Source organism: Chlorocebus sabaeus, chromosome 25 (genome assembly GCF_047675955.1).
Source record: "Chlorocebus sabaeus isolate Y175 chromosome 25, mChlSab1.0.hap1, whole genome shotgun sequence".
NCBI lineage: Eukaryota > Metazoa > Chordata > Mammalia > Primates > Cercopithecidae > Chlorocebus > Chlorocebus sabaeus.
This window is the reverse complement of record NC_132928.1, coordinates 27,741,024-27,763,329: the sequence shown is the minus strand read 5'-3', so window position 1 is coordinate 27,763,329 and position 22,306 is coordinate 27,741,024. Positions and strand designations below refer to the sequence as shown.

The 22,306-nt window shown below is 45.3% G+C and overlaps 1 protein-coding gene and 1 long non-coding RNA gene across 7 annotated transcripts in view; one reads left to right on the top strand and one right to left on the bottom strand.

Annotated features, from left to right (window-relative positions):
• NAV1 (neuron navigator 1) overlaps window positions 1–19,016 on the top strand; it is a 280,884-nt gene extending 261,868 nt beyond the window's left edge. For all 6 annotated transcript variants that reach the window (XM_037986167.2, XM_073011644.1, XM_037986165.2 and 3 more), the window contains 14 exons: window positions 189–310; window positions 4,674–4,870; window positions 5,139–5,331; window positions 5,423–5,591; window positions 5,883–5,980; window positions 6,161–6,256; window positions 6,665–6,824; window positions 7,239–7,474; window positions 8,280–8,434; window positions 8,579–8,650; window positions 9,132–9,328; window positions 9,806–9,924; window positions 13,255–13,452; window positions 15,538–19,016. In XM_037986167.2, the coding sequence (XP_037842095.2) occupies window positions 189–310; window positions 4,674–4,870; window positions 5,139–5,331; window positions 5,423–5,591; window positions 5,883–5,980; window positions 6,161–6,256; window positions 6,665–6,824; window positions 7,239–7,474; window positions 8,280–8,434; window positions 8,579–8,650; window positions 9,132–9,328; window positions 9,806–9,924; window positions 13,255–13,452; window positions 15,538–15,633 (2,108 nt within the window). In that variant the 3' untranslated portion in view covers window positions 15,634–19,016. The remainder of the gene's footprint in view (window positions 1–188; window positions 311–4,673; window positions 4,871–5,138; window positions 5,332–5,422; window positions 5,592–5,882; window positions 5,981–6,160; window positions 6,257–6,664; window positions 6,825–7,238; window positions 7,475–8,279; window positions 8,435–8,578; window positions 8,651–9,131; window positions 9,329–9,805; window positions 9,925–13,254; window positions 13,453–15,537) is intronic.
• The window catches only part of LOC140710260 (uncharacterized), a 65,316-nt gene that overhangs the window by 40,054 nt on the left and 2,956 nt on the right, over window positions 1–22,306 (bottom strand). The gene's annotated exons all lie outside the window — the stretch shown is intronic.

Genomic DNA, 22,306 nt, shown 5'->3' with positions numbered 1-22,306 from the left:
TTTTTCTATGTTGAAACATGATTGGGACTCAATAAATGTTTGCTGAATGAATGATCCAAAAAAATGAATAATGTGGATTGAGGAGTTGGTTGGTTCTCCTTTCTCTTATCTTCTGCCACTAGACTTGCCTGAAGTCTCACGTCCTCTCTAAATCTCTTCTGTTTTTCCCCACTTGTACTTGGCCCTAGAACTTCGGATCAAGAGACAAAACTCCTCAGATAGCATCTCAAGCCTCAACAGCATCACTAGCCATTCCAGCATCGGCAGCAGCAAGGATGCTGATGCAAAAAAGAAGAAAAAAAAGAGTTGGGTAGGTAAAGGTTTGGGGGGTGGGGAACTAGGTAGAACCGTGGTGGACCGCCTTCACCTCGGCATAGGGATCGAATCCTTCTGGGATTAACCAAGGTGTAGTCCCGTCTAACACTGAGCCCTAGTGTGATGTCCGCTCAGAGCACGGTCTCCCAAATTCTCCCTTCCCTCAATCATTCCCTACTTGTCCCCAAGGCCACCCCTCTGACCTTTATATATATGTATCTGCTTTCTTTGGACTTTCTTTGGGCTCTCCATTTGGTTAGGCCAGATGTATTTGGCAGCAGAAGGATGATGAGGAAATACTCAGAAGGAAACATCTTATCAGTTCTGTTCCCCCCATTCCCCCACTCCCTTCTATACTATGGAGAGATTTTATGAACAAAGCTGTTCATTCTAGACTCCTGGAGGTCATTTCTTTAATTTTTGGAGATGCTTTGTGGAGCTTTCCAGATTACTTCAAAAGACTGTATTATTACCTTTGGTAGGTCCAGAAGTCATTTTTGTGCGTGTGGTGTTTTTCCCTTGCATAATCCTAAACTGACCTTTCTGAAATTCTTCAGGCAGGTCTAGACAGTCTCAGCCCCTCTTGCTGACTGTGGTAAGAAAGCATCCCCAAGTGGACATGTCCTGCTCCTCTGTCCCCTGTTCAGTAAGACACGCCCCCAGACCTTTGTATAATGCAGACAGGTACCAGCTGTGTGAAATGAGTGATTAAGTGTTGATTCTTTTTTTTTTTTCCTTCAAAATGCTGACTCCAAATCCCTATTTTTTTCCAGGTCTATGAGGTAAGAGACCCAGTTCCTATCCCCTTATTTTCTCTTTCCCTTTGCCATACCTTCCCTATTTCCAGAGCAACTCCCTTCCCCTAAAAACAAAAATGAATGACCACTCATAACACTAACTGTAATGACCACCCAGAGTTCCTAACTCACTCCACTGCATGGTCCATCCACAGCTGCCCCATGTGAGGACAGAGGAGTGGTCTGGTTGGGGGCCAAATGGGAAAGTCAAACAAAATTCAAATATATTCCCTACTATCTTCCCCTGTTACAAAATTGGCCTGTTATAAAAAGCAGTTAAATTGAGCTCCTCCTATCCAGAAAAATGAACCTTCTTCTTTTTGGTTCCATAATACCTAGAGACCTAACATGGAAGAGAGTCACTGGATGAAAGTTATCTTGACTACAGTTTCCACAGGCCAGTTCAGCCTGGGTCTAACCCGAAGATTTAGCTCTAGAGTAGGATGAACCAGAGATAGGTGAGGGATAGAGACCAGGAGGGCACACTCAAGTCACCCCAAAGCCTAAAACTGTCTAAGCATTCTTGGAGTTCCCAAAGACATTTCAGGGATGAGAGTATAGTCTAAGATGAACAGAAAATGCATCCAGAATTTCTGTTACAAACCAGATACCTGAGGTCCACTCTAACCCTACCCCAACATTGTGCTAGGTGTTGTGAAGGATATGAAAAATAGAATCTATAATCTCGTCATTAAGGAGCCCGCAGTATTACTGGGGAGACCAAAAAAATTATACATATAAAATTAATAGCAATCCAACAGTGCCACAATGCTTATTCGAGCAGTAAGTACTAGGAGTTCACAGATGACGAGACGGTGATTACAATAGGCAGGGAAGACTTCTCAAAGGAGGTAAAAGTTAAACTGAGATGGAACTGTGATGGGTAGAGAGGAATGTGTTGGGATGCTTTCTACACAGACACTATTCAGAAGAGAAGCAATGGTAGATGGAGAAGGCCAGCTTAGCTAGAGAACTGACTAAGTAGGGTATAGTCAACATAGGAAGAGCCTGATACTTATTTAAATTTGATTTTTTAGATTAACATTTCCCAAAGTGTGTTCCACTGATTGCCAGCCCATTGAGATGCTCCTTAAAATGTGATACCATTGACTGGGCTCAGAGGCTCAGGCCTGTAATCCCAGAACTTTGGGAGGCTGAAGTGGGCGGATCACTTGAGCTCAGGAGTTCAAGATCAGCCTGGGCAACATGGTGAAACCCCGCCTCTACTAAAAATGCAACAATGTACTGGGTATGGTGATGCGTCCCTGTGGTCCCAGCTACTTGGGGGCTGAGGTGGGAGGATAGCTTGAGCCTGGGAGATTAAGTGAGCCAAGATTGCATCACTGCACTCTAACCTGGGTGAGTGAGACCCTGTCTCCAAAGAAAGTAAAAAGTGATACCATCATCAAATAAATTTGAGAAGTACTGCATTTTCTCTCTCTCTTTTTTAATTTTTTTTTTTTTTTTTTTTTTTTTTTTTTGAGGCAGAGGCTCACTCTGTCACCCAGGCTGGAATGCAATGGTGCGATCTTGGCTCACTGCAACCTCAGCCTCCCAGGTTCAAGCAATTCCCCTGCCTCAGCCTCCCGAATAGCTGGGATTACAGCATGCACCAACATGTCCAGCAAATTTTTGTATTTTTAGTAAAGACGGGGTTTCACCATCTTGGCCAGGCTGGTCTCAAACTCCTGACCTCAGGTGATTCGCCCACCTCCGCCTCCCAAAGTGCAGGAATTATAGGCATGAGCCACTGCGCCCGGCCTAAGTACTGCGTTTTCTACATCTGCACAGAAAAAGTTCTGAGATATCCCCCAGCAAATAATCTTGTTTCATTTTGCTTAATCCATTGTTCCCTAAACTCATTTAACCGTGGAACCATTAGCCACGTAACACCAAACATCTCCCAATAGTTCTGGCTTTGGGAATACTGAACTACACATATTCTCACTTAGGATCTTATTGATCTTAGGGGCATATGCTCCAGGCAGCTTGTCATAGGATCTCTTTATACACACACACACACACACACACACACACATACACAGCATCCCATGAGGCAGTGGTATGGAGAAACTTCACCGGATTGAAAATTAGGAAGCCTGAGTTCTAGTCCTAAGTCTTACGTCAATTAGGTAGTTTCAAGCAACTCAACTCTGGTCTTTTCAGGCTCAGTTCTTCATCTCTGCAGAGAACTGAGCTTTATGGTATTTTTGAGCCCTGACTGCTCAGTGATAAGAAGTCACCTGGAGCCAGCCAGCTGCACACATACTCACTCATTCATATCTCCACCACAGTCAAGTTGGTCCTCTTTATGTCTTGCCTGGTGGAAACCCCAAGACGCACCACCCACCAGCTCCATCTATCACCTGACGGCCTTCCTATGTTCCAGGAGAGACACTTAGAAAGTGTACCCTCAAATTTTTCCTTCTTTTTTCTCACTGTCCCAAATATCTGGTTTGCCTTTGTCCCCTATAACCTTTGACCCCTCCTTTACTCTCTGCCTCTTGCTGCCATTTCATATTTGTGTCCCTGTGTGTATGTGTGTGTGTATGTGTGTGTGTGTGGTGTGTGGTGTGTGCATGCTGTATGGATGCATGTGGATGGGTATGGGACAGGACCCTGGTTTGCATCTCTAGCTCACATCCCTAACACCCAAGCTCATCAACATCAAGATCAAACAAGCTACGGTCAGATTATAACGCCCCAAGCACTCTAAGGAAATGCTGGGAAATAGCCCTTCTTCTAGGACATTGGAAATCCTAGAAAATGCTTATGTCTGGCTGTTTTAACCATTCTGTGATGTCCTGGGCACAAGAAATACTAACAGAAGCTTGAGCCTACTGCCTTCTCATGTTCTCCACAGAATCATATTGTCAGTTTCTGGTTGATAGATAACTAGATGAACAGATTCTGGGCTGATGAGCCCTAGTCAGAGGCATCATGAGGTGGCATCTGAGGCCCACAGTGAGCTAGGATCTAGACTGAACAGTTATTGTTCTGCTGCAGAAGGTGGGATTGGATCACTGAGCTGTATACATTGTGACCTCTGGGAACTTCTCTCTGTCCCCTCAGGGGCACAGTGACCCTATGAGCAACAGAACACCCAGGAAGTTCCCATAGCCTACAACAGCAGCAAGCTAGAAGATTCTATTCTTTCTCTCAGTCCTAATTTTCTTTTTCTTTCTTTCTTTCTTTCTTTCTTTCTTTCTTTCTTTCTTTCTTTCTTTCTTTCGTTCTTTCGTTCTTTCGTTCTTTCGTTCTTTCGTTCTTTCGTTCTTTCGTTCTTTCTTTCTGTTTTTTGAGATGGAATCTCACTCTGTTGCCAGGCTGGAGTGCAGTGGCTCAATCTCAGCTCACTGCAAGCTCCACCTCCACGGTCCTGATTTCTAGGCAACTCTTCTGCCCGTATTCTATGAATCAAGTGAAGTGTTATAGAGGGTGGCTTAATTAAAGTAAATCCCCTGCCTCCAGCTCTCTCTGTCTCAGAAGTCCCAATCCAGTCCTCCCCCATCCCAATAGTGGAGTCCTGATGTCCCTCTACCTGGATCTGCTTTTTTCTAGCTTCGAAGTTCCTTCAACAAAGCGTTCAGTATAAAAAAGGGGCCCAAGTCAGCTTCCTCATACTCGGATATAGAGGAGATTGCTACACCCGACTCCTCAGCTCCCTCATCCCCCAAACTACAGCATGGTTCTACGGAGACTGCTTCACCCTCCATCAAGTCGTCCACCTCATCCTCCGTGGGCACTGATGTCACCGAGTAAGTGCTCTCTGGCTCCCTGCCACCCAGCCTGTTACCAGCGTAAGCTGCGGGCTAGAGTTGACAGGAGGCCATTAGACCTTAAACAAGCAGTACTTATTACTGACCTCTCCCTGGGCATATGAGACCAACATATGGACCTTTCTTCTCATACTGATTGAGTATCTATGGGCAGGAGGAGCCAAGACCACCAACCATGCCTCTTCATATTCTCTAGTAACTCTACTGCTTCTTCATGTAGCTTGGCTTAACTCTTGCTATCTTACAGGGGCCCCGCTCACCCAGCCCCCCACACTAGGCTGTTCCATGCAAATGAGGAGGAGGAGCCAGAGAAGAAGGAGGTATCGGAGCTGCGTTCTGAGCTATGGGAGAAGGAAATGAAGCTTACAGACATCCGCTTGGAGGCCCTCAACTCTGCCCACCAACTGGATCAGCTTCGGGAGACCATGCACAACATGCAGGTCAGCGTCTGGGCAGACAGCTGCAGAAAAGGGAAGACCAAGGTTTGCTACTGTCCAATCTGCCACCCTACCCTATCTGTTCTCACCACAGTTGGAGGTGGACCTGCTGAAAGCAGAGAATGACCGGCTGAAGGTAGCCCCAGGCCCCTCATCAGGCTCCACTCCAGGGCAGGTCCCTGGATCATCTGCGTTATCTTCCCCGCGCCGCTCCCTGGGCCTGGCACTCACCCATTCCTTCAGCCCCAGTCTTGCAGACACAGGTACCTGTGCGGGTGAAGAATCTATAAGGGTGAAGGGAAGAAAGGGGCTTATTTCAGTGTTACACTATTGCACTGCCTCTGGTCAGAGAGGTAACAGTGCCCAAGTCAAGCAGATGCCAGTGTCCTGAGACACTGAGTTGTAATGGTCCTTCAACCTTAACTACTTTTGAGCTTAGAACCTCCATTCCTTCTCTGTGGCAAATAGAATTATTTGGAAAGGATAGTGATTGGAAAGTTTAGGAAAGGCTGCAGGTACTCCTAAAACCAGTTGGTTCTTTTCAATCCCCACAGACCTGTCACCCATGGATGGCATCAGTACTTGTGGTCCAAAGGAGGAAGTGACCCTCCGGGTGGTGGTGAGGATGCCCCCGCAGCACATCATCAAAGGGGTAAGGAACTTCAGGGAGAGCCCCAGTGGGAACAAACAAATACTGTTACATTTATCCAAGAAAATCTGGGCCCCGGGTACCTCCAAAACCAAAGAACTCAACTCCTAAGGCCTTTAGGACCCCGGTTCATGGAGTCATCTGCAGTGAAGCTCAAGAGCTTTTCCTTCCTTGGCTTTACAGGACTTGAAGCAGCAGGAATTCTTCCTGGGATGTAGCAAGGTCAGTGGAAAAGTTGACTGGAAGATGCTGGATGAAGCTGTTTTCCAAGTGTTCAAGGTAAAGGGATACCTGTACTCAAAAAGGTTGCTCATCCTCTCATGGGATATATATACTTTTTTAGAGATGGAGTCTCACTCTTGTCACCCAGGCTGGAGGGCAGTGGCGTGATCACAGCTCACTGCAGCCTTGAACTTCTGGGCTTAAGTAATTCTCCTGTCACAGCCTCCTGAGTAGCTGGGATTACAAGCATGTGCCAGCATACATGGCTTCTCATGGGATATTAAGCCATCCAGGCACTGGGACCCTGGGGACCTTTGAGGCTTTATGGAGAAATGCTGCCTAGGAAAAGCACATGCTCTGCACTTTCTCCATCTACTTCTGTTTCCTCTGATAGACATTCTTTGTTGTAGCTTTTACACCTGTGTTTGTATATTTTCTTCTTGTTCTGCCTGTCTTTCCTGTCAGGACTATATTTCTAAAATGGACCCGGCCTCTACCCTGGGACTAAGCACTGAGTCCATCCATGGCTACAGCATCAGCCACGTGAAACGAGTGTTGGATGCAGAGCCCCCCGAGATGCCTCCTTGCCGTCGAGGTGTCAATAACATATCAGTCTCCCTCAAAGGTCAGTCTTTGTCTCTTGGGGTGAGGTGGTGTGGCATGAAGGCAGGGACAGGATCATCAAATAATCCGTCATGCATTCATTCACCAAGAACTCACTGAGAAGGTATAATATGAAGATGCTTAAGTAATGTGAGATATAAAAAGATGAGTAAGACTTAGTCCTAACTTTGGCTCCCAGGGAGACTTTTGCTAAGCCTAGGATTTTTACTTCGCTCCTCACCCCCAGCTCAGAGCATGTCCCTAAAAAGATATAAGTTTTCAAAACTGGGGGTTAAGGGACTCTTATGGAACCATGGGGCAAGTGGCTCTGAGTTTCTTCAGGGGGCTCCTAGATGAAGAAAGAAAAGCCCTTTAGGATCCCTTGCTATCCTCAAGACCCTGGTCAAGACTCGTGCTTTCTGGGGTGGGGGTTTAGGTCTGAAGGAGAAATGCGTCGACAGCCTGGTGTTTGAGACGCTGATCCCCAAGCCGATGATGCAGCACTACATAAGCCTCCTGCTGAAGCACCGGCGCCTCGTCCTCTCGGGCCCCAGCGGCACGGGCAAGACCTACCTGACCAATCGCTTGGCCGAGTACCTGGTGGAGCGCTCTGGCCGTGAGGTCACGGAGGGCATCGTCAGCACCTTCAACATGCACCAGCAGTCTTGCAAGGTGGCTACCCCCCGACACCCCCATCAGCCTTTGTTCATGCCTGAGCCTTCCCCAAGACCTTTCCCCAGCCCCTTCCTGCCTCATTGTTCCCTTTTCCTCACCTCTGCCTTCATCTTTCTTCTCCTCTTCTGTGTTCATTTCCTTCCCTCTCTGTCTATCCCCTTTTCCAGTCTTCTCCTTTCCCTCCCCACAATTTCTTTCCAACGTCTTGCCCTTAACTTGTTTCTCCACACTTTCCCTTGCCTTTGTGCACCTTCCTCTTCAGTTGGTCATTGATGAAACTGCATCCTCCTCATTTCTACCCCACTCTCTGCCAGCCCCGTCAATCCATCCCTTCTCTTTTGTTCTCTTCCTTCTACTTGTCTTCTCAGTATTACTCTCTGACCTTGGCCTTTCTGGGAAGAAGCACTCAGAATTAAATGGTACATATTGTACCCTCCCCTGCCAAAACCTGATGTCTCTTGAGCACACCCTAATACTATGGAGTTGGTTCAAATCTTTGCTCTTACCAGCTGGGGGAGGCATGCCCGTTAACAGTAGTCCGTGGTACCTGTGAAAATCCACCTAGGAAATAGCATATGTCCCCGACCTTTGGGGAATTTTGGGGCTGCTGCTTAAGAGGGTTGCTTTAGAGCCTTTGGAACCACTGCTTATCACTGTGGTAATCTGATTCTATAATCAAATTTCCAAGGAACTAAAGGCCCCAGGGGAATCTAGATAGTAAAACTTCTTCAAAATCCTGATTTCCAAGGCTAATCCAGCTGCTTATTCCCAAGTGTGGACCCACAGCCTTCTTTTATTCCAGGATCTGCAACTGTATCTTTCCAACCTGGCCAACCAGATAGACCGGGAAACAGGAATTGGGGATGTGCCCCTGGTGATCCTATTGGATGACCTGAGTGAAGCAGGCTCCATCAGTGAGTTGGTCAATGGGGCCCTCACCTGCAAGTATCATAAATGGTAAGTAAGCTGGGGTCGAGACAAAACTCACCGAAGCGGGAGGAGGGAGAACCCGTCCAGGACAACCTATGAGTTGTGTGCACGTGGCAGAAAGCAAGTGTGAAGGCAAGTCTAAGTGAATCTTTTTCCCCTTTCTCCCTACAGTCCCTATATTATAGGTACCACCAATCAGCCTGTAAAAATGACACCCAACCATGGCTTGCACTTGAGCTTCAGGTAAGAACTCTGGCTCTGGATGAACCTTCTGACCCTATCCAAGAGTCTTCAATCCTGGACTCTGGCCAGAAGGCAGTAGATAGGAGAAGGAAAGAGAAGTATCCAGAGCTTTTTGGGCTGGAAAGAGAAAGTAGATGTATTTGTCATGTCAGTTTCAAGGTGGAGGAGGACACTTGAGGAGAGAAAAGGACTGCAAAGCTAAGAGAGAGACAGGTAGGTTGCTCTAAGCAGAATTAGGAAATTCTCTGTCCGCACACGCTGATCTGGGTCAGTGATGTCAGAAGGTTATCTGAAGAGGGCTACCGATTTGAGAATCAGCTCTACCACCCCAGGGCTGCTGCTCTGAGTTCAGATGTCCCCGCTATTACTTGAAAAGAACCGAGTAGGCATTAGTGAGAAGGAGGGACGGACTGGCAGGGGCTGAACCCTGACAATGTCCCCATTGCCACTCTGACCCCACTTTCCCCATCCTTGGTGGCAGGATGTTGACCTTCTCCAACAACGTGGAGCCAGCCAATGGCTTCCTGGTTCGTTACCTGAGGAGGAAGCTGGTAGAGTCAGACAGCGACATCAATGCCAACAAGGAAGAGCTGCTTCGGGTGCTCGACTGGGTACCCAAGCTGTGGTATCATCTCCACACCTTCCTTGAGAAGCACAGCACCTCAGACTTCCTCATCGGTACTGGGGTCCAGCTTCCCCCTGGGGGTCAGGAGGTGGCTTCCCTTTTCCACTGTACCACCTGGAGGGATGCTCCCTTTCCTTCCTGGACTTCTCAGCATGTAAAGGAGCTGCAAGCCTTGTGGCTTCAGACTTAGAACCACTTAACAAGCCTTCCCAACACAGCACCACTTCAATCACCAGAAAGCTAACTCCTCTCCCTGGTTTTTTCCCAAAATTAACAGAAAAAAAGGAGGGCACATATGTAGGAGGGAATTAAACAGCTTTCCTCACTCCCTTATCTCACGTCTACCTTGTGAAGCAGGACTTATGAGATTGCCATCTAGGCAGTCAGCACCCACTAATCTTGACAACTCTAAATTTCCTTTAATCCTTTGGCTGTCAGACCCCTCTGTCTGGTACTAAGGAGTAAAAGAGGCACAAAACTGGGAAGATCTAGGTTCCCAGCTGTCTTCATGGCCTCATCCTCTTCCCTAGGCCCTTGCTTCTTTCTGTCCTGTCCCATTGGCATTGAGGACTTCCGGACCTGGTTCATTGACCTGTGGAACAACTCTATCATTCCCTATTTACAGGAAGGAGCCAAGGATGGGATTAAGGTGAGCCCCACCCGCTTCACTCAAACCCCAAGATCAGGCTGTCCTACCTAACAAAGTAGAAATGTTTCTTTAATGTTAGGCATGGGACTACTGGGATTAGTTAGGTTCTCTTTCTACCAGGTGGAGCAAGGCACTAGAAAGACTAAGCTGCTTCCTGCCTCCATCTGCCATTCAGCAAATGGCATAATGACCACTGCCTCTGGGGCCATCTCTCCAGCCCTAGGCCTTCTGGCTCTAAGTCCAATTTAAACCACTCTCTAGGAGTCAGAGCACACAGAAAAATAATTGAGCCAAGAATTAAGTAAAACGCTAATTAAAAAAAAAAAACAAAAAAACCTCAGTTTAGCTACTTACTAACTACTAATAAGTATGTTATATTGACCAAGTTACTTTTTAAATATCCTCCTATGTAAAAAAAAAAAGGAGGTATCACCTTCTGCTCTACCTAAATCACTGGAGTCTTTTGAAGACAAAATGAAATATGTAAAAAGATTTTTAAAAGTTAGAATAAGGAGGCTGGGCACAGTGGCTCACGCCTGTAATCCCAGCACTTTGGGAGGCTAAGGCAGGTGGATCACGAGGTCAGGAGATCAAGACCATCCTGATGAGACCCTGTCTCTACTAAAAATAGAAAAAATTAGCCAGGCTAATTTTTTTTTTGTAGTCCCAGCTACTCGGGAGGCTGAGGCAGGAGAATGGCGTGAACCCAGGAGGCGGAGCTTGCAGTGAGCTGAGATGGCGCCACTGCACTCCAGCCTGGGCAACAGAGCGAGACTCTGTCTCAAAAAAAAAAAGTTAGAATAAGGCCAGGCCCAGCAGCTCTCGCCTATAATCCCAGCATTTCAGAAAGCTGAGGCGAGAGGACTACTTGAGCCCAGGAGCTTGGGCAACATGGAAGACCCTGTCTCTACAGAAAATAAAAAAAATTAGCCAGGCATGGTGGTGCACACGTGTAGTCCAGCTACTCTGGAGGGTGAGGCCAGAAGATCACTTGAGCCCAGGATATGTAGGCTACAGTGAGCCATGTTCTCACCACTATACTCCAGCCTGGGCAACAGAGTGAGACCCTCTCTCAAAAAAAAATAACAATTAAAATTAAAAGTTAGAATAAAAACTTAGTGCAAAAGAAACATGTCCTTTTTTTTTAAACCACCTCAATTTTCTTACCTGTAAATTAGAGTATAATGATCACTAAAGTCCATTTCAGCACTAATAAACTGTGATGTAATTGTTAGACCCAACTGGTCATATATTATCTGTAAAAGTAATTTGTTATTGAGATAGGTATCTCCCGGTGATATAGTAAATTTCTAAAGATACTGTCAGACTGATGCCAGAAATCATTATTTCATTTATAAATTATGTTATTTTAAGGAAATGTTGCATTATTATTAATAGCTTTTCAATTTAAAAGCATTTTCACACAGATAACATTTGTTTTCAAGAAAGTAAAAAAAAATTAAGTGTTATGACTAAAGTGGAAAAATTTCCTACTTGAAAAATGAAATTGCAGGGTCATAAGATTTGTGCATGTTAAGTTTTAATGCAACCTAGGCATCCATCAGTAGATGAATTGATAAAGAAAATGTGGTATATATACACATGATGGAAAATTATTCAGTTGTAAAAAAGAAGGAAATTCAAAGCCAGGCTTGATGATGCATGCCTGTAGTCCCAGCAGCTACTCTGGAAGCTGAGGCGAGAGGATCCCTTGAGACCAGGAGTTAAAGTCTAGCCTAGGCAACATAGAGAGACCTTGTCTCTTAAAAAAAGGTAGGGTGGTTGGGGGATGGGGAAGAAATTCTGTCATTTACAACAACATGGATAAACCTGGAGGACATTACGTTAAGTGAAATAAGGCAGGCATAGAAAGACAAATACTGTATGATCTCACTTATACATGGAATCTAATGAAGTCAAACTCAGAGCAGCAGAAAGTAGAATGATGGTTACCAGAGGCTGGGCATGGGGGTAGGTGGGTAGTAGTGGTTGAGGAGATGTTAGTCAAAGGATACAAAATTTCAGTTAGACAGGAGGAATAAGTTCAAGAGATATATTGTACAATGTGGTGACTCTAGTTAATAACAATGTATCATATACTTGAAAATCACTGAGAGAAAAGTTTCTATTTATTTTTTTGAGATGGAATTTCACTCTTATGCCCAGGCTGGAGTACAATGGCGCGATTTCGGCCCACTGCAACCTTCACCTCCTGGGTTTAAGCGATTCTCCTGCCTCAGCCTTCCAAGCAGCTGAGATTAACAGGCATGAGCTACCACACCTGGCCGAGAATAGATTTTAAGTGTTCTCACCACACACACAAAAATACGTGAGGTAAAAGCCAGGCGCAGTGGCTCACGCCTGTTAATCCCAGCACTTTGGGAGGCCAAGGCAGATGGATCATCTGAGGTCAGGAGTTCAAGACCAATCTGACCAACATGATGAAACCCCGTCTCTACTACATACAAAAAATTAGCCCAGTGTGGTGGCGCATGCCTGTAATCCCAGCTAGTTGGGAGGCTGAAGCAGGAGAATCGCTTGAACCCAGGAGGCACAGATTGCAGTGAGCCAAAATTTAACCATTGCACTCCAGCCTGGGCAACAAGAGCAAAACTCTCTCTGGGAAAAAAATATATGTGAGGTAATACATATGTTAATTAGCTTGATTTAGCCATCCCACAGCAAATACATGTTTCATAACATCATGTTATACATCATAAATGCATATAATTTTTGTTGATTAAAAAATAAAATTTGAAAAAATAAAAATTAAATATTTTTTAAAGTTTTAATACAATCTGCTAAATTGTCCTCCAAAATTATCTTACAATTTATACCAACTTATTTCCTTGTTTGGAAACTCAGGAAAACTCCACAGAAAGCAGAGCCTCAAGAATTTACATTTGAGGAAGTGCACCTTCTTTTTTTTTTTTTTTTTTTTGAGGCAGTCTTGCTCTGTCATCGAGGCTGGAGTGCAGTGGCTCACTGCAACCTCCACAGGTTCAAGTGATTCTCCTGCCTCAGCCTCCCAAGTAGGTAGGATTATACAGGCACACACTGCCATGCTTGGCTAATTTTTTTTTATTTTTTATTTTTAGCAGAAACAGGGTTTCACCACATTATCCAGGCTGATCTCGAACTTCTGACCTCAAGTGATCTGCCCATCTTGGCCTCCCTAAGTGCTGGGATTACAGGCATGAGCCACTGTGCCCGGCCAGGAAGTGCACATTTTTAAGGAGCACACTTTTTGTAGGAACTACCAAGAGACTGCATGAACAAGCCTCTAATCTGTGAATTCCCCACAGTAATCATATTTCACCTTCTTTCCAGGTCCACGGACAGAAAGCCGCTTGGGAGGACCCAGTAGAATGGGTCCGGGACACACTTCCCTGGCCATCAGCCCAACAGGACCAATCAAAGCTGTACCACCTGCCCCCACCCACTGTGGGCCCTCACAGCATTGCCTCACCTCCTGAAGATAGGACAGTCAAAGATAGCACGCCTAGTTCTCTGGACTCAGATCCTCTGGTGAGTAGAAGCCACTCTAGAGTAAAAATAAGACTATTATAGAACTGAATTATTGACCAGCAGGGTGGCTCACACCTGTAATCCCAGCACTTTGAGAGGCTGAAGTAGGAGGATTGTTTAAGTTCAAAATCAGCCTGGGCAACATAATGAGACCCTGCCTGTATTTCAAAAAAGAAAAAAATAAGTTTAAAAAAACCCTGACTTTTTCACACTTTTCATGCATACACTGATGGGGGCCTGGAGAGTAAAGAGTGAGTACTAGCAAGGCCAGGACCAGGCTGAGACCAGTGAGGAGCTCTGAATATCAGAATCTGGGGTTATAAAGATCATATGCTTGAGACCTGGCTTAAGCTAAATAATAATGCATCCCAGCAAGATGTATTCTAGCAAAGACCCACGTGTCAGGTAGATCCCATGATGTAGGAATATCAACCAAAGAAGTAGAGCAGTAGTGCACACTAGCACTCTCTCTACTTCTGCTTCTCCTCTGACACTATCCTGAAGACTACTTCAGCTAAATGAGTTCATGTACCAGTTATCATTGAAGCAATCATCATTGCCTTTTCACAAACCACTCTAAACTCTGACATCTTCATCACTGAGAAACCAAGAATCAGACCCATGATCTAGATTTTTTTTTATTTTTGGAGACAGAGTCTTGCTCTTTCATCTAGGCTGGAATGCAATGATGATATCAAAGCTCACTGCTACCTCAAACTCCTAGGCTTATAGGCTTGAGTCATCCTCCCACTTGGGCTTCGGCATCCTGAGTAGCTAGGACTATACTTGTGTGCCACCACGCCTGGCTATCAGGGGAACCCGCCCCCGATAGTCATCGTGGGTTCTTTTCTATTTCCCTAAGCATCGGCTGGTCTGAAAAATAAAGGGAAAGAGTACAAAAGAGAGAAATTTTAAAGCTGGGTGTCCAGGGGAGACATCACATGTCAGCAGGTTCCATGATGCCCCCCTTAGCCGTAAAACCAGCAAGTTTTTATTAGCGATTTTCACAAGGGGAGGGAGTGCACGAATAGGGTGTGGGTCACAGAGATCACATGCTTCACAAGGTAATAAAATATCACAAAGCAAATGGAGGCAGGAAGAGAGATCACAGGACCACCGGGCGAAATTAAAATTGCTAATGAAGTTTCGGGCACGCATTGTCATTGATAACATCTCATCAGGACACAGGGTTTGAGAGCAGATGACTGGTCTGACCAAAATTTATTAGGCGGGAATTTCCTCATCCTAATAAGCCTGGGAGCGCCATGGGAGACTGGGGCTTATTTCATCCCTTTGTCTATGACCGTAAAAGACAGCTGCCCCCAAAGCAGCCATTTTAGAGGCCTACCCTTAGGGGCGCATTCTCTTTCTCAGGGATGTTCCTTGCTGAGAAAAAGAATTCAGCGATATTTCTCCTATTTGCTTTTGAAAGAAGAGAAATATGGCTCTCTTCTGCCCGGCTAACCCGCAGTCAGAGTTTAATCTCCCTTGTTCCCTGAACATTGCTGTTATCCTGTTCTTTTTTCAAGGTGCCCAGATTTCATATTGTTCAAACACACATGCTCTACAAGCAATTTGCAATTAATGCAATCATCACAGGGTCCTGAGGCGACATACATCCTCCTCAGCTTATGAAGATAATGGAATTAAGAGATTAAAGACAGGCATAGGAAATCACAAGGGTATTGATTGGGGAAGTGATAAGTGTCCATGAAATCTTCACAATTTATGTTCAGAGATTGCAGTAAAGACAGGCGTAAGACATTATAAAAGTATTAATTTGGGGAACTAATAAATGTCCATGAAATCTTCACAATTTATATTCTGCCATGGCTTCAGCCAGTCCCTCCATTCGGGGTCCCTGCCTTCCCACAACATCTGGCCGATTTTCTTTTCTTTTTTTTTTTTTTTTTTTTGGTAGAGACAGGGTCTCTCTCTGTTTTCAAGGCTGATCGCAAACTCCTGGCTTCAAGCTATCCTTCCACCTTGGCCTCCCAAAGTGTTGGGATTTTGTTGTTGTTTCCCTTCTGTAGGCAGGACCCAGAGTCCCAACTCTCATAAATCCATCTTTTTGCCCCTCTTTAGATGGCCATGCTGCTGAAACTTCAAGAAGCTGCCAACTACATTGAGTCTCCAGATCGAGAAACCATCCTGGACCCCAACCTCCAGGCAACACTTTAAGGGTTCGGCAATCACTGTCACCCCTGGACAGCAGAACGCTGGCATCAGCTATCTTAGCTCCTCCTCTCCCCTCTCCTCTTTCAGAGCACTGGCTCTCCAGCCCCAGGAGGAGAACAGGAGGGAGGAGGAGATGAAAGAGGAGGGACAGGTTCTTGGTGCTCTACCTTTGAAAACTTCCTAGTAAGGAATGGTGGGGTGGCGTTTGGGAGCTTGTGCCCCCTAAACACATATACTGGCCTCCTCTAATGACTTTGGGGAAAAGATGATTCTGGGTCTTTCCCTTGACTTCTTGTTTCAATTACAAACTCCTGGGCTTTCTGGGGAGGGGTTCAGAAAACATCAAAACACTGCAGCAGTTCCTAAACGATTCTCACAAGCAACCCTGAAAGAGACAGTCATGTGAGGGGGATCTGGGGGAGGCAGGAAGCTCCCCAGATTTTCTCACAGACCCTTCCCAATTCCATCACCACTGCCAACAACTCCTCCCCCAGAGATCTGGCTGGAGCCCAGAAAAAGAAGCATGTGGTTTAAAAAATGTTTAAATCAATCTATAAAAGGTAAAAATGAAAAACAAAAACAAGCAAACAAACAAAAAACAATGGAAAAGATGAAGCTGGAGAGAGAGGAACCAGTTGCCAAGGTAGAAAGACAGCTGCCCGCTCCTGCCCTCTGGATGACATAGGGGACATCAACAAGATGGCTGCCAACCTGAGAAGTCACCAAACCACAAAAATAACCTTACAGCCTTCAGAGAAAGACTACCAGCTCTGTCTTTCTACCCTCTAATTTAACATGCATGAGAGTCAATAAACCCTTTTTTATTTTTGTTTTTTATTTTGTTTTCATTTTTTTCTCCCATTTGCCTATTTATTTTTTTTCTTTTCCCTTTTTTTTCTTTTTCTTTTTCCATTTTTCCATTTCCTCACATATCCACGAGATGCTTGGGTTGCTTTTCCAGGGGCTAGTTTGGCTTTTCCAAGTGGGTTTTCTTTGGAGAATCTGACGCCATATAATTGGCATGACACCTGCCATGCCAATATCTTTGGCATCCATGGGGCTTATATGAGACATGAAGCATTGGCTTGAAAGTAGAGGGAGAAGAGGAACCCAGTTCCCTTGACTTCCCTTTTGAGAAAGCACATGTTCTGCTAGGTAGCTCAGTTGCCATCCTCTGTCACGAGAGGGTATAGCCTCATCTTGATAGAAGAGCTACTCTGAGCTTTATCATGGACCAGAGGAAAACCAGGAAATTGAAAACATTCCTCTGTCTTGTGGCCAGTTTGGCCTTTCACTGCACTATTCTGATGGTGCCTGACTGAATCAAAATATCCTAGCTGGCTCTTACTATTTTTCACAAGTAAGTATTCACATTTAAGAGACTGAATATCCATGTGAGATCATCCCAATCAGAATATAAGACTCAAGGAGTTTGACTTGGTGGCCAATACCTGCCTTCCAAAGAGATCCTACCTTTGCAGATTTGCTCCTTTCCCATTGCCTCAAAGGTCTGGCAATCCCTGTTCTTTCATTTGACAAGTACTTACTGAGTACTCACTATGTACAAATCATTAGGTTAACACACACACACACACACACACACACACACACACAAGACTTGGGCCCTTAAGTTTACAGTCCAATAGGAAGTGTTAACCTCCATTAAGCTACGCGCCCTTGTTATCTAGACCTTCGGGATCATCTAAGAAATGTAGCTGAAACCCAAGGAGCCAGCTAGAAAGAAGCTTTTGATTAGATGTACAATTTGTTGGGGACAGAAGATCTGGGATCAATTAAGATGGCACCTGAAGGACTGTGGAATCTTGTTTGTCAGGAGTGGGCAAGTCTACTTCCTGCCATTTCTGAAAGCCCCGTGGGACCAGCTTCCTGGCTGAGCTGCCTGGTAGGCTGAAGCTTCAGGACTCTGCAGATCAGGGATATGTGATGAGCACCGGCCTAAGTGTTTGCTCTTCAGATTCCTAAGTAGCACAAGACTTTATTAAAATCTATAGGCATACCAGCCTGGATAACTCTGTTCCACCCAACCGAGGAGTAGATGCATCTGAATCTTCATATCGGTATATTTTCATTTAGGTCCAAAAGATGGTCCAGGCTGCCCCTCACAAAAGCTTCTGCATTCACGTGGTAAGCTCCCAGGGATGACAGGGTTCTGTATGATGGAGACTATTATTGCTATTGCTGCTAATTCCATGAGCTGTGAAGATCCCTAACCAACTCAGCTGTAACATATGCAATTCTGTGGTGGGAAGAGGCTGTGTGTCCAAGGATGGTGCTGAAATCACTGCCTTAAGGTCTCTGCTGTGCAGAATGAGGAGGCCCCGGAGCTGGCTGTTCTAACTTAGAAGGAAGAGAAGACTAGATGGGCCTGCTTGGGATCTAGGTCTCTTCTAAACCCCTATCCTAAGCTCCAGTTCCATGGCAAGGCTCAGACTTCGCTTCACTCTATTTTCTGGTGCTGCCCAGCCAGTGCCTTCTGCCATGGATGTTACTGGCTACTTGAGAAAAAGGAGAGGGGAGAACCCCTTCTTTCGTTCCAACTGCCTCCAACCCCAGAGGGATTCTTGGCTCTCTGGTAACCATGGATACCACCGTGAATTTTATTTGGATCCTCAGCAGGTTGATTCTGGAGGCCTCATGCCTTGACTTTTTATTTCTCTTCCTGGGATCCACCACCCTCTACTCTCAGCTGACTGCTGCGTTTAGCCCAGGTCTCCAATTGCTTTCCTCCAGAAAGTGTGTTCCCATCTAGTGAGGTGGTATTGAAGCCTTGGCTTTCCCTCTGGAGCCTGGGACCCTGTTTACAGTTGCACATCCGGGCCCCTCACTGTGGGGATCGATCATTCTCATGAAGGAATCATGGTTATATGGCAACTGCAGAAGGCTGAGCCTCCTCATGGTGCTATAACCCCTTGGGACACTCATCCAGACTTCTCTGAAGCAGAAAACCTGAGCTCCCCACTCACTGCCCTAGAATTTATGGCAAGGAGCAAATCCACAGCATTCTCTCCCACCTATGTCCTGCTTCTTGGTTGAACCTACTGGGATCCCTCAGAAAAGAAACACTGGGTCCCATAGCTAAATTCTCAACCCCCAGGCACCTTCAGAAGAATCCAGCCTAATACTGGAATTTGTGCTATTATCTTCCTCTCCAGCCCCCCCAACTCCATCCCTCACCACAGTTGGCTAGGAAATGACATGAGTTCAATATCTAATGTCAACCATTGGGGAGAGCCACAACTCCAGGAGAGGTTCCTGAGCTGAGTCCCTTAATTTCTGGATGAAGAAGATCAACAAGTTTTGTCCAATGTACTTGTTTCTCAGACCTTTCTTAGGCACTAAAAATAAAATACTAGGTCATTGGAGGCTAATTTGGGGCCTGATGTCTGTGTGTGTGTGTGTGTGTGTGTGTGTGTGTGTGTGTGTGTGTGTGTGTCTCCCTCTCTCACACAAAAGCAGTATACTGTTGCTGTTTCCTACCTTCTGAGGCTTCAAAGTATTTTTTAAAATCTATGCTTTGTGGCAGCTCTACGGTGCTTATCTCTGTCTTTGTGTCAATCCTTAAGTACCCATGTCTTTTTCATGTCTAACCATTGGGAAGGGAGAGGCTGGCAGGGAAGATGAATCTGCTACAAGTCCATGGGAAGACCCTACAATGAAATCCTTATTGGTTGGTATACTCTTTTGGTCTTGAATTGCCAACCTTCCAGCTGATCTATCCATACTACTTAAGTACTAAAGACAAAAATAGAGGGCTTTTTTTTCCTTCTTAATGTCTTGCCTTCTGGTTTTCCTGGCTTGCAAGACTAAGTGTACCTAATCTCACCATCTCTTCACTTCTAGCTCCCTAAAACAAGGGTCACACTACTCCGAGGGATAACCCCTTACAGTGGTCTGAGGAGTAACTATTTCCTAAAGTATTCTAAAAGAGAAGGAAGAGAGAAATGGTACCCTGCTGCTTCTCACAGACACCTCACATCCTCACTTGGGATGGCATTCACATAGAAATCCCGCATTTAGGTAAAATTTGCCTGACTGAAGGGGACTCAGTCCTCCAAATCAGGATCAAGGAGGTATCTACGTGAGACCTTAAAAACTCTTTATTGCCATTAGTTGGAGAGGGTGGGGGAATTGTCCTAATCGCACATCTAACACAGGGAATAAGTGCTGAAGTTACCCAGCAGTTGGAGGGGGTGGGGGAATTGTCCTAATCGCACATCTAACACAGGGAATAAGTGCTGAAGTTACCCAGATCACCAAGTACGGCTCCTCATCATACTTTATTTTTGCTTTCCTTATTCCTTGGCACTGACTAAGCTAAAGTTAAGAAGCAGACTTCATAAGCCAACCCCTGTGGTGGGATGGGAAAATGGGCTTTTGCAGAGGGTTTGTTAATAGAGATGGATTTACTACTCACAAGTTCTGGTTCATGGCTCCACTGAGAAGGCCATAGTAATAAAATGATCTTACGAACATTGTTCCCCAAAGGCCAAAGCCTGAAGATATTGTCCCTTATTATCCAATCAGCCTTATATTTTAATGAGTCCTGAATCAACCTGATTATGGATATATGGTGCCGCCAACTTGACACTCCCCACTGTCTAGGGTAGGTACATGGGTGCATGTCTGCTCAGCCTAGCCTTGGAAGCGAGCACTGCCAGCCACAGATCCTGGGAAAGGTGGTAGTAACCTGGAAGATGTTGTAGCCTTGAAGGTAGGATACCTATGAAAATGCCAAAGCTGCAGGGACACGAAGACAGTTGAAAATTCAACCTATGTGTACTAGATCCTTCCAGTTTGATGGTTTGGTCATTCTTCTTCATGATTATACCATGGAGAATTTTCTGTGACAAGGGTGGTCATGGAAGTAAGTGAGTGATCCCCTGGTTTCTCATTCCTTAAAGCAGTGGTTCTCAAAGTATGGCACAAGACCAGCAGCATCAGCAGCATTTGGAAACTTGTTAGAAACAAAATTCTCAATCCCATCCAGATCTGCTGAATCAGAAACTCTAGTGAGAGGACCCAGCAATCCATATTTTAATAAACCCTCCTGGTGATTCTGATGCACACTAAATTCAACTATTTTAAAGGGAAAGCCCTTTAGAGTATCGGAGTTCCCACACCGAGAGGCTTTGGGGCCCAAAATAACAAGGTTCTAGGTTGTAATTCAGACTTTAATTTCAAAGTCACCTTTCTCATGCTTCCTTGTGTTTCTGTTTTTCCATTTATTTTAACAAAGAAAGGTATGTGTGCTTTTGGGTGGAAGTTAGGAGAATGTTTGCATCTTTCCTAGTTGAATACAACCTTCAGAGGAAAACCTTATGCCTCGGAAATTACTAGCTGGCACACTAAGGGGCTTCAACAAGGAAAGCATTTGGAGGTCTCTTCCAGATTGCTCTTCTGCCGAATTATTTATATCTATTCTGAGCTGATTATGTAATAGGATGGAAAAAGTTAAAAAAAAAAAAATCGAATTTGTATTTCCATGATGTGTTCTCCCAGTAACATCCCTCTCCTTTATTTGAGTTATAAAGGGCACTGCTGGGCCTGAGAACTGGGCCAGAACCTCCTTCTGTACGGCAGCTAACAGTGTAGGGCTCCAGTATCCCAGGAAGGCCCCTTATTCACACTCCACTCAGCTCATAGGAGAGTCTTGCGTAATGAAGACACAGCCCTGGGCACTTCAGTCCTTGTGCTCCTCCTCTCTTTTCCCCATAGCAGGACCTGGATACGGAAGTACTCAGCCAAGGTGATAGAATAAAATCATATTTTTTTTTGTTTTTTTGTTTGTTTTTGGTTTTTTTTTTTTGGAGAAGGAGTCTTGCTGTGTCACCCAGGCTGAAGTCCAGTGGCACGATCTCGGCTTATTGCAACGCCTCCCAGGTTCAAGCGATTCTCCTGCCTCAGCCTCCTGAGTAGCTGGGATTACAGACGTGCGCCATCATGCCCAGCTAATTTTTGTATTTTTAGTAGAGATGGAGTTTTGCCTTGTTGGCCAGGCTGGTCTCGATCTCCTGACCTCAGGTGATCCGCCTGCCTTAGCCTCCAAAGTGCTGGGATTACAGGCATGAGCCACAGCACCCTGCCAAATAAGATCCTTTTTTAGAAAAATTTGAAAAAAGCTTCATATCTTTACGAACTCACAAAGTAGCTGATTGGGCCATGGGGGAGATGAGGCTTTTTAGAACTGGTTTTGTTTCAAGTTTGTCAATTTTCCATGTGTGAGAACTTGGGCAGAGCACAAAGAAACATACAGTGCTAGTAATAGGTCTCCTGAGCTCTGGAACTGTTTGGAGGAGGACTAAAGCACGGGGGAGGTGAGTACAAAATAATTCCACTAAAATCACCTCCTCAGTCCCCAGAAGGCTGATGGTGGATGCTCTGGCCGTCTCCTGTGGGTTCTTCCTGCTTCTCTGCCATTTCTCTATGCCTGAAGACACGAAGATGATATCAAGGCAGAGCTCCCATATCGCAGCCAGTCTCTGGGCCACTGCTGTGCAGTGGCTCCCACTTTCTAATGCTTTTTTGTTTTTGCTTTTTCTAACAAAACAATCTTTTTTTTAAATGAATTCCAACCCCTGCTAGCCTCCTTCCCCGCCTCCATACTGTTTTAGGCAGCACCGTTTATGTGACAGAGTCTGTGTTTCTCAAATGCATG